General features: G+C 34.7%; 1 protein-coding gene across 1 annotated transcript in view; it reads right to left on the bottom strand.

Moving 5' to 3' along the window:
• Nucleotides 1–15,906, bottom strand: part of FAM117B (family with sequence similarity 117 member B) — a 78,272-nt gene that overhangs the window by 14,293 nt on the left and 48,073 nt on the right. Inside the window, exons 3-4 of the mRNA XM_077747565.1 lie at nucleotides 11,313–11,405; nucleotides 10,235–10,348 (exon numbers count right to left, since the gene is read on the bottom strand). Coding sequence (XP_077603691.1) covers nucleotides 10,235–10,348; nucleotides 11,313–11,405 — 207 coding nt within the window. The remainder of the gene's footprint in view (nucleotides 1–10,234; nucleotides 10,349–11,312; nucleotides 11,406–15,906) is intronic.

Raw genomic sequence — 15,906 nt, 5'->3', positions numbered from 1 at the left:
GAGAGAGACACACACACAGAGAGAGAGTTGGGGCGGGGGGTGGGGGGGGCGAAGAGAGAGGGAGACACAGAATCCGAAACAGGCTCCAGGCTCTGATCTGTCAGCATAGAGCCCAACGTGGTGGGGCTCAAACTCACAAACCAAAGGATCATGACTTGAGCCGAAGTCAGAAGTTTAACTGACTGAGCCACCCAGGCATTCCCAGAGTTCAGATTTTAGAACATAACTTGAAAAGTCCCCTAGTGCCACAGTTATCTATACTCAAGGAAAGGAATTTTTAAAAGGCAATTCATCAAAAAATATGTACATATTTTGGTTGGAAAAACAAAATCAGTTCCAAAGTCAATATATAATAGCGAGATTGTAGAAATGAGAATAACTTCCCTATGAAATTTAATTTATACTTTCACCATAATGATTTTACTATGTTTTGTTAAGTAAAGAAAATGATATAATTCATATTCTCCTTTTTCCACTTGCACATTATTACTTTTGAAAAGAAACAGATGATTATATAATTAAAGGATATTGCATGGTTTCCTGATAAGATACTCAAAGTAAAACATGAACAAGAATTGTAGAGGTATCTGCTAAAGTTAACGGCAGCAGTGTGCCAGAAGATCATCTTGTATATTGCTCTGTGGTCTAGTAAAGAAATGTGATTAGTCCATCCTTCATTTAGAGGGGTTTCACTGAAAAACCTCTCTTTCAGGGGAATGTGGACAAGAAGACAAAGGTAACAGGGCCTCCAAATCATCACTAGTTTCCATTCAATGGATATAACCCTGTTGTGTGATATAGAACTTAGTGTTAAACCTGTTATTTCTCCTCTTTTATTCCTGCTCACCTTTATAATTAAGATTTTTTAGAAACAAGCATTATATATCAACAATCCTTGGAAAAGGCAAATTTCCATCCTTGGAAAATTGGTGAGAAAAAAGCCGAAGGGGAGCATCAATCTGGAGTGGACAGGAAGAAAAGATGGAAGTGAAAAGGGAATAGACAATATGAGAATCTTGAGGGCATGAGAAGACTGGGGAACAGAGGAATTAAAGGGGGGAAATGAGAAGACAGTATTAGAAGAAAACGATACCTGAAAAATATTGTGAAAATGCAAGAAATTATTTTAATAATAAAACACATAATAGAGAAAGCACAAAATAAAAATTGTAGCTGTTGTTTACTGAGCATCCATCCAAGGTAGGCCAGATACCACATGCCCTCTCACTTCATTTTCAAAACCATTCTCTGATGTGCGCTGCAGTGGTTCCCATGTTCCATGTGAAGAAAGTAAAATTCTGGGGCCCAACAGTAACTAAGCAATGACGAAGTGCTGCCACTTATGCATCTCCTTATTGCCAATGCTCAAAAGAGAGCCTAGAACAGACATGATGCTTATTCAACAAGGCTTGTACTATAAAGTGAATGTCTGTGTCTCCTTTCAAATTTGATATGCTGAAGTTCTAACCCCAATGTGGCTAATATTTGGTGATGGGAGTTGTAAGAAAGTTAAATTTTAGGTTACATAAGAATGGGTCCCTGATCTAATGTAAGAAAAGAAATAGTGAGGTGACAAGAAAAACAGACTCAGACTAAAGCAGTTAGGGGTTAAAAGAAGTCTATAGCTCACGAGCATGGCATTGAGAACATAACAGAACATTTCTGTCATACACTCATCCTGCTTATGGATGGACTCACCCTGTCGGGAAACAATGGCAGAGAACTGGTACAGACTAAGAAGAATCTCAGGAGTTAGTATATATGTAACAAATTCAACTCTGAGCTTAATTTTCTCTTCTAAACGTCACAAAACAACAGATTGCACTGGATGCCATTTTCAGGCTGCTTTCAGATATGCATTTGGTTTATAACGGTTAAGTTATAGAAATGAAGGAGATTAAAATAATTGACACGGATCACAAAAAAAAAAAAAAAAGAAATGAAGGAGATTAGAAGAGGAGGATGTTCTGACAAGGCTGTTACAAAATGCTGACCTCGGATTTTATAACCATAAATATATTAAGAACAGAAAGCTTAAGTTTCCTGGCTGTTATGTTGGGAAATGCACATATACAGAAACTTGCCAGTGTAATAAATAACAGTACATCTGGTTACTGTTTTTCAAGGTAGCTAAGAAGTCATATCCTACACATCTGGTAAGAAGTTTTTCTCAAATATAATCTAAATAGCAGCAACTATTTATCAACAGTTTAGTCTATTTAAAGCAAAGGAAAGAAAAGAAGGAACAGAAAACTGCCACTTCCCTAAGGTCAACACAGCATTTTAGGTAAATGAAACAAAGATTCAACTATAATTAATTTAACTAGTTATAGGATTCAAAGAAAAATAATCCACTCAAGTTGTTGGGGATTTTCTTCATTAAACACACATCCCTTACATAAACTATACTCTAAAATATCTAAAAATTTAAAAAAATTATATATTTAAATTTTCACGCTTCAAATTTCAAGGACTCTTAAGGAATTTTATGTGCATGTGCATATAATTTATTTTTCCCGTATCTATAGATTTCAGTAACAAAATTTGTGTTTCTAAATATAAGTCAGTATATGCAAGTGTAAGTGGGTTATCATAACTGAGAGGTCATCTTCAGACAGCTCTGAGAGATTAAAATTTCTTCACTGTACTAAGGTAAAATCTCTCTCTCCTAAGAGCTGTCCTTTGGAAACGTCAAGAACAAAGATCTCCTCTATTTTCTCAACTTTTGTTTCTTCTTCAAATCAGAGTATTTTCTAATCAATTAAGGGTTTTAAGGAGATAAATTGCTATGTTAAAGCTTAATTTTTCCATTTTCATTCTTCATACATCTATATACATTACCATTTAAAGATCAAATTCTTCCTAAAAACTGAGAGTCTGCCAAGTCCATCAAGAGGTTTGGCCAATACTGAATCTTCTAAGATGAATCTACATTACAACTTAAATATCTGTTTCAAAGTGTGGGGATAAGACTGTGTACAACATAGAGTGAGGAAAAATGTGGAGAATACCCACTGAAGCAGTAGATGAATAAGGAAAAGAAAAATAGAGTTAAACTTAAAGGAAAAAAAACCAGAAGATAAAGATCTGTTCAGTGACTCAACAGAGATCTATGAGAGAAATATGTGCCACAACAAATAAAAGCCTAATATAACAAATATGAGCCTAATATAACAAAAGGGATGGGAAAAATGATGTTTAGAATGGAAAAAAAAAATAGAATACATCAGAAAAAAAGCTTTCCTATCTTAAGGGCTTTTGATTTGGAGCCTCCAGGTGCCCTTGATGCCTCCTGTTCTGTCAACATAACTGTAGTTCTACATTCTCATCTGGTATCCACCTCTTAGCTCTTCTAAGCTGCAGCTATACTCTCTAGTAAAGGACGCAACAGAAGTACCTATTCTTTTGATTTCTAAGTGGTAAAATCTTTAAGAATTTAAGAATACCAACCATGTCCTAGTCTGCCATACCAAGATTCCAAGGCAGAGCAGCAATTTTATTTTTAAAGTGCAATGCCCTTCATTCCTCAGATGGAAATAGGTTTTTTCCTTTTCTCTCTTTTTTTTAATGTTTATTTTTGAGAAAGAAGCAAAGAGAGAGAAGGGGAGGAGCGGCGGGGGGGGAGACAGTTTCTGAAGTGAGCTCTGTGCTGACAGTAGAGTCTAATGCGGGGCTTGAACACAAGACTGTGAGACCACAAGTTGAGATAAATTCGGACACTTAACCGACTGAGCTACCTAGGCACCCTAGTTTTTTTCTTTTCTTCTTCACTACCCCTTTGCTCTCAAACCTGCCTAGGTTGCTACAAAACTACAGTGTTCCCAGCTCATATGAAGAAATAAGAAAATCCTACGGGAAGGCTTTCTTGCTTGAAGCTATAACAACCAGAAAACACCTGCATGATTTTTCATTCTCACCTCTAAATTAGTTTATGTAGCTGTGAAGATGCTGGCACCTCCCACTCTTCTGTTACTAACATCTAATTCTAATCCCCAAACAATTCTGAAATGTGTTGGATATATTTTCTAATGACAGTATTTCCTGAAATACTCCTTAAAAATTATAAGCATCTGAAGGCTTTGTCAATTTTCGAAACCAGGGACATGTTAAAGATTCTAAGAAACTTGGCAGTATTTATTCTTCACAACAAATAATTCACCCCTGAATTTCCAGGAAAAGAACCATTCAAAAAAGTATGTGAGAATTTTTTTCTAATTGTAATAAATCCATAGTAAGCCCAAGAAAAAGATCTTTTGTTAACTAGTGGTTGTAGACTATACTACTAGCAGACGAGCAATACTGTCCCCCTGACTGTTAAGGAATATTAAAGGAATTTCCCTACTAAAAGTAATCTACATATCATGAAACACAAAGAAAACATTTTAATAATTTGGAAAGCCTATCAAGAGAAAAATCAAAGAGGAACCCTTGTGTGGCTCAGTTGGTTAAGCATCTAAGTCCTCATTTCAGCTCAGGTCATGATTTCACATCAAGTCCTGAGATCAAGCCCTGTGTTGGGCTTCACACTGAGCATGGAGCCTGCTTAAGATTCTCTCTCTCTCCCTTTGCCCCTCCTCCACTTGTACCTCCTCCTCCAAAAAGAGAAAAATCAAAGATCCCTCCCCTAAAATATTCAAATTTCCTAACCAAATAATGGAAAAGGAAAAGGAAAAATATAGAAAAAGCTTTGACCACAGACACTGGACCCAACTAAATGGCAAATATTTGGGGAATGCTCTACAGAACCTGAATATTAAAAAGGTTCCTGAAGCAGTTGTAATAACAAACATTTTTCCATGTTAAATATAAAAAAAAATACAAAGAATAAAATATGGTGTGATCTCAAAAAGGAACACAGAGAAAAAGAANCACGAACCGCGAGATCATGACCTAAGCGAAAGTCGGACGCTTAACCGACTAAGCCACCCAGGTGCCCCACTAAGATACAATTTTTTAAAAAAATGTATTTATTTATTTATTTTGAGAGAGAAAGAGGGAAAGAGAGAGGGTGAGAAAGAGAATTCCAAGCAAGCTCCATGCTGTCAACACAGAACCCAACGCGGGGTTCAATCTCACAAATTGTTAGATCATGACCTGAGACAAAATCAGGAGTTAGACCCTTAACCAACTGAGTTACTCAGGTGCCCCTAAAATATTTTTCTATTTTTTTTTTTTTCTAAAATTTCTGTGATAAGTATATAAACACTTTTTTTAATGATCTGCTTCTGGAAAGCCTTTTTAAAAAAATGTTTATTTTGAGAGAGAGTGTATGCGTCTTATGTGATTGGGGAAGGGGCAGAGAGATACGGAGAGAAAATCCCAAGCAGGCTCCACACTTTCAGCACAGAGCCTGATGCAGGGCTCAACCTCATGATCTGAGCCAAAATCAAAGAGTTGGATGCTTAACAAACTGAACCACTTAGCCACTCCTTATACAAATACTTTCAAGGATAAAAAATTGGGGCACCTGGCTGGCTCAGTCAGTAGAGCATGTGACCCTTGATCTTAAGGCTGTGAGTTTGAGTCCCATGTTAGGCAAAGAGATTGCTTTAAAAAAAAAAAATAATAATGAAAATAAAATATAGCCCAAATTTTAAAAAATAAAATAAAAGCTTTAAAAAATAAGTTCAACATTAAACTGGCAGAAGAGTCTGGTGAAAAACCCAACTGGTTTACTTTTTTTATATTAGATTCTATCTCAAATGACCTAAAATTCACTGAGCACTTCTCAGGTGCCAAGAATTATATTAAGTGTTTTATAATATTCTATCCCGTTTAATCCTTAGGACAACATAATAGATAATATCATAATGCAAAGATCCTGAGAAACTTCATACTGTTAGCAAGTGGCAGACCTAGATCTAAGCCAAAGAGTCTGACCTCAGAGCACCCATACTCATTCTCTATATTGTTACATGCCCTCCCAGTTTACTTTTTACCACCTAATCTATTTTTTCCAGACCATTAAATTTGTATTTTATGTATTTGTTTTTAATGTTAGTAGATACAGATATTTTTTATAAGAGCTTAGTGAAATTGGTAATACCACACCATTCACCCAATTAAAGTATACAACTTTTGCTTTTTTTAATGTTACTGAACAGAGTTGTACAACCATTACAATTAAGTCTAGTAGCACACTAAAAAAAAAAAAATCCTTCACCCATTTGAAGTCACTCCATTTCTCCCCAACTCTCCCAGCAATTTGCAACCACAAATCTATAATCTGTCTCTACAGGTTTGCCTATTCTGGAGATTTAAGTGGAATCATATAGTATGTATGTGTCCTTTTGTATTTGGCTTCTTTCACTTGTGTTTCACTTCTTTCAGAATGTTTTCAAGGTTCCTCCACGTCGTGGCACATATCAGTACTCCCTTTTTGTGACTGAATAATATTCCATTATATGGATATACTACATGTTATTTATCCACTCACTGGTTGATGAACATCTGGGTTGTTTCCAAATTTTGTGAACTACGCTTCTATGAACATTTGTATACAAGTTTTTATGTGAACATAGATTTTCAATTCTCTTGGGTACATACCTTGGAGAGGAAGTGCTGAGTCATATGGTAACCCTATGTTTAGCCTTTTGAGAAACTGCCAGACTATTTTCCAAAGTGGCTGCACTACTTTATATTACTATCAGCAATATATAAATGTTCTAATGTCTCCATATCCTAACACTTAGCTGCCTTTTTAATTTTAGTCATCCTTGTGAGTATAAAGTAGCACCTCATTGGAATTTTTAACTTCATTGGCATTTCCCTATGGTCAAGAATGATAGCATCTTTTTCATGTGCATAGTGGCTATTTGTGTAACTTCTTTGGAGAATTCCCTATTTTGCCCCTTTGCCCATTAAAAATTTTTTTAAAACTCTTTATTTTTGAGAGAGAAAGACAGAGTGTGAGCGGGAAAGGGAAAGAGGGAGAGAGGGAGGGGGGGGGAGAGAGAGAGAGAGAGAGAGAGAGAGAGAGAGAGAGAGAGAGAGAGAGAGAGAGAATCTGAAGCAGGTTTCAGGTTGTCAGCACAGAGTCCAATGTGGGGCTCGAACTCACAAACCACAAGATCATGACCTGAGGTGAAGTTGGATGGCCAACCGACTGAGCCACCCAGGTTCCCCAATCCTTTGCCCATTTTAAAACTGGGTTATCTTTTTATTACTGAGCCACAAGAGTTCTTTATATATTCTAGATGCAAGTGATTTTTCAAATGGCATGATTTGTAAATAACTTTCTTTGTCGGTTGTATTTTCATTTTTTTGTGTGTCCTTTAAAGCACAAAAGTTTTCAATTTTTATAAAATCCAATTTATCTTTTTCTTTTGTTGCTTGTGCTTTTGCTGTCATATCTAACAAACCATCGCCTAATCAAACCCTACATTTATGCCTATGTTCTCATCTAGAGCTTTTAGTTTTATCTCTTCCATTTAGGCCTTTGATCCATTTTAAGTCACTTTTGTACATGGGTATGAGGTTGATGGATATATATACATATAAGTCGAACGCTTAACTATCTGGGCCACCCAGGCACTCCTCGATGGATAATTTTTAAAGTCATGTTTTAAAAGGTTAAAATTGGTATTACCCTTTTACTCCTATCTCTCCATTGTTATCATCTCATAAATCATCAGCTAACATAGATTTAAAAATTTAGATTCTTGAAGTCAAATTGCCTGGGGGGGTTAGAATACTAGCTCTAACCTAGACTGTTATGACCTAAGACAAGAAACCTAAATTCTTTGGGCCTTAATAGTAATGAACCCTACCTCAAAGATGAGGAATAAGCGGTAATAATACATACAAAAGCTAAGTAAAGCGTTTGCCAAATAGTAAGCACTTCATAGAGTTCAATTATTAGTTATTACTTTCTAAATACCACTCAGGTTTGGCCATTCTCTCCAACACCATAGCTTCTACCTTATTTTAGGCCACTGTCATACCTTACCTGGATTACAAACCCTATTCTTAAATGGTTTTCCTTCCTCTAATCTTGTCCTCTTCCAAATTCATTCCTACTCTGAACTCATAATGGCCACTCTAAAACCAATCCCCTGCATTGAGAAAAACAGCTCTCTGGTGCCTCTAGGACAAAGTCCAAATTTCTTAACAACTGAGACATGAAGACTTTCAGATTTGTCTGCTATTTAACTCTCTAGCCTAATCTCTTACTTTTACTCCTACCTGGAGCCATGATTTCTTCCACCTCTAAAAGACTGATTAAATCAGCTTTCAGGTATCCACCTAGACACCACTTTCTCTGAGAAGCCTTTATAGATGGCTCCAGAACCAATCCAAGGATAAATACCCCTTTTCTAACAGTGTAAACTCTCCCAAACACTATCAACACATTCATTACACTGTATAATAATAAACTGTTTACTTGTATCTATCTGACACTGGTGGGGGGCAAGCCCCAATATTTCATTTATCATTGTATCCTCTGAGTACTACAGTATAAGCCATATGACAGACATTTAACAAATGTACAGATGGAGGAATAACCTCAAAAGTACACAATCTCTAAGTGTTACTTTTATCCACTAGAGAGAACATACTAAAATTAAGCCATACCCATAACTCAATTATTTTCATGTTCAGAGTATAAAAACTTCAATTAAACATGAATGCCACTGTTGTAGCTATCATGATGCATGTGCTTGACCTCTGATTGTCTATTAACACTCAAAAAAACAAGTAGTCAAGATATTTGGTGTGCCAAATGTACAAAACTCAAATTACATAGATTTATTTTTCAAGTTACTCTATTTTCTAGTCCTTATTTTCCCTGAAAAGAGATGTTGTAGAGTTAAACATGAATTTTGTGCAAACTCCAATAATGTTATTAAGCAAATTCAACTTACAAGGTGGAAGAAAAAAAATTCTGAATAATTTACTACTTAATTGATGATTTTAATGCAACTTTTAAAAAGTCACTTCAAGGGCATCTGGGTGGCTTAGTCAGTTAAGCATCCAACTTTTGATTTGAGCTCAGGTCATGATCTCATTTTGTGGCACTGAGCCCTGCATCAGGCTCTTTGCTAACAGCACGGAACCTGCTTGGGAGTCTCTCTCTCTCCCTCATCCCCACATGTACTCTCTCTCTCTTTCAAAATAAAGAAATATTTTTTTTAAATCACTTCATAATCTATTCATAAACTCCTAAAATCTACCAATTCAATAAAGTTCAATCTTAACCCCCATTCTACTTAGAAGTAAAAATATGAGTGTAAATAAAAAGTGGCTTTATCCTAGAAATACATATGAATTATTAATGGATAAATTAGAGAGAGTAAAAGGTTGGCAAATTCACCTATAAAGCCACCTGTAAATTCACCTATAAGGCTTCACTTCTGAGACTGAAGGAGTTTGGTTTAATTAGTATTCCAATTTTGACAGTTATTAGTCTATTCAAAATTTTCATTTCTTATTTTGTCAATTTTACATTTTCTTCAGACATAAATCCAGTTTGTTCAGGTTTTTAAATGTATTAGTGTACATTCATATTTTATAATTAAAATACTTCATGTATGGAAAAAGCAATTAGAAATTACAAACTATACATTTATGAAATCAAACCTGACCCATGTATTTAAGGGCAAAATTACTTTGAAAAAATATGTACCTCTACTTATACTTTCTTGAAAAAATCCGCATATACTTGGCATCATCAGAAGCTATCAACCTATAAAAAGTGTTGGAAAACTTTTTCTTGCTCTTTTTGCAAATGGACCCCATGTAATTTTAATTCAATTTAAGAGAAATGTTTCCTGGGTAAGCCATCAAGAACAGTTCACAGAGTTCTATAATGGAATCAAAGCAGTTAAAGGTTTTCCCCTACCAGAAGACTTTATGAGATATATCTTCATTATCTTCACTCTTTAGATGAAGAAACTGAAATTCAGAACAGGTTGCTCATCCAGGGTCTGGTTCCATAGCCAATGCTTACCTCTCTATATTATTCTGCCTCAATATACTGAATTAATAAAGACAAAATTATGGTAAATCAAAATATATAATTAGCTAGGTCTCCTGAAAGTCAAATCACAGATCACTAAAGGAAAGTATCATTTCGTCAACTTAGTATTTTGAATTTTTTAAGGAGGCTAATTCAGTATTTAATCAGTTTCAAATATGCTTTTGGACATTTTAATCCTAATCAGTTACCTATAAAATAACATATCACCAGGAAAACAAGTGCCTTGTTTTGATTTTGTGGCATTTGGTTTCCTACCTGACACTGGTTAATAGCTGCATGGTTGCCATGGAATGGAGACTGTCTTTCTTTATCCCGATGATGCCGACTACTGTGTTTACTTCTCTGCAATTGCTGGCGTAATTTTGCAATCTGAAAAGGGGAAAAATAAAGAGATCAGAGTTTTCCAAGGAACATGAAATATATCCTTGCTTAGTAAGAACTAGTAAGATTCAGCCTTAATAGATCTTTTGACCTTTAAAAGCCTATCACAAAATCTGACTGTACAAAATTTATATATATACACATACATACATGTATCTCTCTTTTTGAGACAGACAAAATTATGTTCCAACACTATTCGGAGCCTTCACGTTTCCCAAGTACTAAACCAATGAAGCTTTTAGCACTTAGAATAAATTACATTATAGCTTTCCCAAAGAACTTAAAAATAATGAAAATTATTCTCATTGTCCTAACAATGAGCCTTGTTTTATTTAGATTTAGATTTCTTTAAACACCTAACCTTTAACAGCTCTAAAAATCAAACAGTATTTAAAATCAACTGAATCACATGAAGTGTATTCACAGATACTATCTTTAAATAACAAATACAATTTCAATCAATATCTTATATTATTCCTTGACTGAATCTTTGTTTTAATTCTCTATTATATATAAAGTGCAAATATCTTAAGTGTAGCCACAGAAAATGGTAAATCAGCATAGGACCATAACTAATTTGGTTATATTTGATCAATGAATTTCAGAAACAATACCATTATATTCAGAAATAATATGTGTGAATTTGTTGTATCACTATAATTTTATAAATCTGACACTTAGATGAATAGGTATGGACTCTCATTTAGTAAGAAAAAAGACAGAGAAAAACATAATCTGTAAGTAATGTATATATTTCACCCATTCAAATCCTTATCCAATCAATGTGAGAACTGTTTGTTCTCAAGTAACCAAAAACAAAACAAGAAAAAACCCCACCCACACAAACCAAAATAATGGAAACTGACAAATCCTTGTTGCCCACAACTTTAAGGAACTAGCCAAGGAAGAAATCAAACTTCCACACCCACTTCCTTGGAACCATTTTCCTGACCTCCTTAAGCTGGTCTGTACTGCCCCACGATGCTGAACGCTTGTGAGACCCTTTCTTCTTTTCAGCATATTCTTCAGCCCATGCACTCTCTGTCTTTAATGGAAAAAAGAAGGGATATGTTAACCATTTAACGATAATGTACACTACATTTGCAACAAAATGGATTCATCTTCAGGACATTATGCACAATCAAATAAGTCAGGTGAAGAAAGACAAATACTGAATGACCTCAATGTGAAATCTAAAGAACAAACTCAGATAAAAAGAGGTGAGACTTACGTTTATCCGAGACAGTAGGATTGGGGGAGGCTCCTGAAGGGGAACTGGGTGAAGGTGGTCTAAAGGTACAAACTTCCAGCAATAAGATTAAGTATTGCAGAGGTAATATATAATGTGATGGCTATAGTTAATACTGTGTGGAATATATGAAAATTGCTAAAAGAGTAGATCCTTTTAAAAGTTCTCATCGTAAGAAAAAAATTTTTTAACTATATGAGGCAATGGATGTTAACTAAACTCACTGTAGTAATCATTTCATAAGTATTTCAAGTCATTATGCTGTACAAAAACATACAGTATTGTATATCTCAATTATATCTCAATAAACATGAAAAATAATTTCATATCTTAAAAAAGTATACACTTTTCTATTATACAATACACTCCCATTATAGAAAAATTAAGTACTAGAAATATTTAAAATAACACTAGAAATATTTAAAATGACCCAAAATTCTTCTAGCACCAGTTGCTTTTATTACAATATTTTAGTTTATTTCCTTCATGAATAAAAACTTTATTTTTACATAATGATAAATATAGCATTTATTGAACAAATGTATACTAATAATAACTAACATTCCTGTGATCTTTAAAAAAAATTTTTTTTTAATGTTTGTTCATTTGAGAGAGAGAGAGAGAGAGAGACAGAGAGCATTAGCAGAGAAGGGGCAGAGAGAGAGGGAAACACAGAATCTGAAGCAGGCTCCAGTCTCTGAGCTGTCAGCCCAGAATCCAGATGCAGGGCTTGAACCCACAAATCATGAGATCACCACCTGAGCCAAAGTAGGATGCTTAACCAACTGAGCCACCCAGGCACCCCCTGTGATCTTATTACATGCTAGACACTCTGCTTTATGAAAGCACAATGAAAGGTCTTCATTTTATCATCTGATTTAATACATACAAAAAATTCTACAAGTTCTGCAGATAAGGAAGCTTGCTTGATAAGTTGCCTAATGTCTCCCAACTAAGAAGTGGCAAAATTAAGATAGAACCTAAGACTCTGGAGTTCATAATTTTAATCTGTTCTATGTCTAGTGTTGCTTTAAATATCAGCAAAATAGGGGTACCTGGGTAGCTTAGTTGGTTAAGCATCCAATTTTTGGTGTCAGCATCCAACTCTTTATTTCAGCTCATGTTATGATCTAGCCCCACGTTGGGCTCTCCCTCTCTCTTTTCTCTGTCCCTCCCCTGCTCACTCTCTCTCAAAATAAATAAACTTAAAAAAATTTAAAATTCTGCAAAGTACAGCCTCAAAAATGTTAAATCCTTAGTGGTTATTCAAAATTCAGAATTTAAAAATCAGAAAAAAATACAAATGAGTTTTTAGTACATAAAAATATGCTCAATCTCAGCCATAAGATAAATGCAAATTAAAACTTCACTGAAACTAGGTGATTTGATATCATACGCTCTCCTACATTGTTGGTAGAAGTATACCTTAGTACAGCCTTTATGGAAGGAGACTCAGCAACTGTTGTCAAAGTTACAAATGCACATAACCCTTTATCTCACCCTTCTTTTAGTTATTTATCATGCAGATGTACAAAATGTTCATTGTTATGCACAAATGCTACACCATATTATTCCCTATAGCATTGTTTTTTACAAGTAAAAGATTAAAACAATGTAAATAGAGGATTTGTTAAATTATGGCATATCTTTACAACAAAATACTTGTTCAGCTATTAAAAATGAATAAGGAAATTCACAATAATCTCTATGAGATATTAAGTGAAAAGCTCAAGGCTCAGTACAGTGCGTGTAACAACTTTTATAGAGGACCAGTAATAAAGAACATATACATATGTAAAGTATTTCTGCAAGAATATACATGGTAACAAAAGAACTGTCAGTGGCTGCTTCATGGGAGGAAGATCCTTCCTTCACTGTATATATTTCTCTAACTCTTGAATTGTGTACTATAAGAATGAATGTACAGTCTGTTCAAAACAATACCTCTCTATGTATGGGGGGGGACTTTTAACGGGGAATTTTTTTTTGAGAAATGTATTTTTATTTTTAAACATTTTATTTAAATTCTAGTTAAACATACAGTGCAATATTGATTTCAGGAGCAGAATTCAGTGATTTTTCACTTACACACAATACCCAGTGCTCATCACGAGTGATGTAAATTTAAAATTTTTTGGTGGACCGTTTCAGGTTTTCTACATAGAGTCTTATGTGGTCTGCAAATAGAAGTCTGACTTCTCCCTTTCCTATTTAGATGACTTTTACTTTTTTCTGATGTCTGATTGCTGAAGCTAAGATTTCCAGTACTATGTTAAATAGCAATGGTGAGCGTGGACACCTTTATCTTATTCCTGACCATAGGAAAGCCTCTCAGTCTTTCTCTACTGAGGATGACATTAGCTGTGGGTCTTTTGTATAAAGACTTTATAATGCTGAGGTATGCTCCTTCTATCCCTACTTAAGGGGGAATCTTTCTATATAGATGGAGTGATGTCTGCCAAAAATGTATTAACTTGAATCTAACTGTGAAAAAACAGACTTAAGTTGAGAACATATAACAAATATACTGGCTTGCACTGTTAAAAATATATCTATGTCATGAAAGACCAAGAAAAGCTAAGGAACGGTTTCAGAATTAAGAATACCAAATATGGGGCACCTGGGTGGCTTAGTCGGTTAAGTGTCCGACTTTCACTTAGGTCATGATCTCGCGGTTCGTGGGTTCGAGCCCCGCGTCAGGCTCTGTGCTGACTGCCAGCTCAGAGCCTGGAGCCTGTTTCAGTCTGTGACTCCCTCTCTCTCTGACCCTCCCCTGCTCATGCTGTCTCTCTCTCTCTCTCTCCTAGAAATAAATAAAACATTAAAAAAATTAAAAAAAAAAAGAATACCAAATAAACATAACATCTAAATGCCATGTGTGTTTCTTGACCAGCTCTCAGCTTACATGTGAAATTACTACAGAGAACAATGAGAAAACTTAAAAAACTTGACTATGTATATTATATTAAATAATAGCATGGTATCAATGTTAAATCTCCTGAATTTAGTAATTACTTTGGTAATTTTTTAAGTCCTTTTCCATAAGTGAGAATGTCTGCAACTTACTAACAATTAGCAAATGGTAACAATAACAGCAATTATATACACACAAAAATTAAAAATATATATTAAAATGTTCAAATATAAATGTTTATATTTAGTGAATATAAGTGAAGAGTCTACTGGTGTTCAATCTACTATTCTTGCAATTTTTCTATAAATGAAACTTTCAAAATAAAACTTTTTTTAATTACGGAAGTCTAAATATATTATGTGTAAGACTTAAGGAAAAGCAAAAGAATATAAAAGTTTCCTATAGATTTGTTAAGAACAAATTAAAATGAGAACAAGAGTATTAATTAAGCGAAACAAATAAAAATAAACATGAAGAGCCCCAGCTTTGCTAACTTCAGTTGTAAGATGTTCAAACAAGAAAAATCACTTAGCAAAAATCACTGATTTTACTTAAACCCCTAACTCAAAAGATAATTGCTCTCTTTGTTCCACTAAGAAGCTGTGCCTTTAAGACACTCTTAGGTATTAATAAAAAGTAAAACTGAGTTTTAATTAAGTACATTTCAATTTCGTTCAGTATTGCACTGTATACCAGAAAATTATTAGGCATCTACTACTAACGTGTCAGACACTAGACTAGGTACTGAGGTTAGAGAGGAAACAGTGCTTATTTTCAAAAAGTTTTTTCTAGGAGAGAAAGGATAAATAGCCAATTATATTATGCTAAATAGCCACATGTGATGATAGAGGTCCTCTCGAAGAAAGGCATCTAAACCAGAACTACGAGGACAGGGAAGCAGGTAGGCAAGATTTTATGGAATTAGGGGAGGCTTTAGAGTATAAGTTATCCAAGCAAATGGAGGGAGAGCATTCCAAACAAAATAGAAAACCTGGGAAGCATTAAAGAATAGAGTACAGAGGGCACTGCAAGTCCATTATTGAGAGTAGGAACGGATTTTCTAAATTGTTTAATAGGCAAAAAGAAAAATACCAATTACACAGTCAAGAAACTGTGTTTGTTTTAAAGGAGTCCATGATGTAAACCTACTTTGTTACGCTTACACCCCAGCCTATTTAAAAAAACAATGTATAGAGTCACTGGCCTAGAGAAATCTGACCTAACATATAAAACAAAAACAACAAAAACATGAACAACAGTCAAGTGCTAAAACATTTGGAAATTTAAAAAAAAATTAATGTTTATTTTTTGAGAGAGACAGTGCACGAGCAGAGAAGGGGCACAGAGAGAGGGAGACACAGAATCCAAAGCAGGCTCCAGGCT

Source organism: Crocuta crocuta, unplaced genomic scaffold (assembly GCF_008692635.1).
Source record: "Crocuta crocuta isolate KB4526 unplaced genomic scaffold, BGI_CrCroc_1.0 scaffold159, whole genome shotgun sequence".
In the NCBI taxonomy this organism is placed as follows: domain Eukaryota; kingdom Metazoa; phylum Chordata; class Mammalia; order Carnivora; family Hyaenidae; genus Crocuta; species Crocuta crocuta.
The sequence above is the reverse complement of the archived record's forward strand: the minus strand, read 5'-3'. Positions and strand labels throughout refer to the sequence as shown.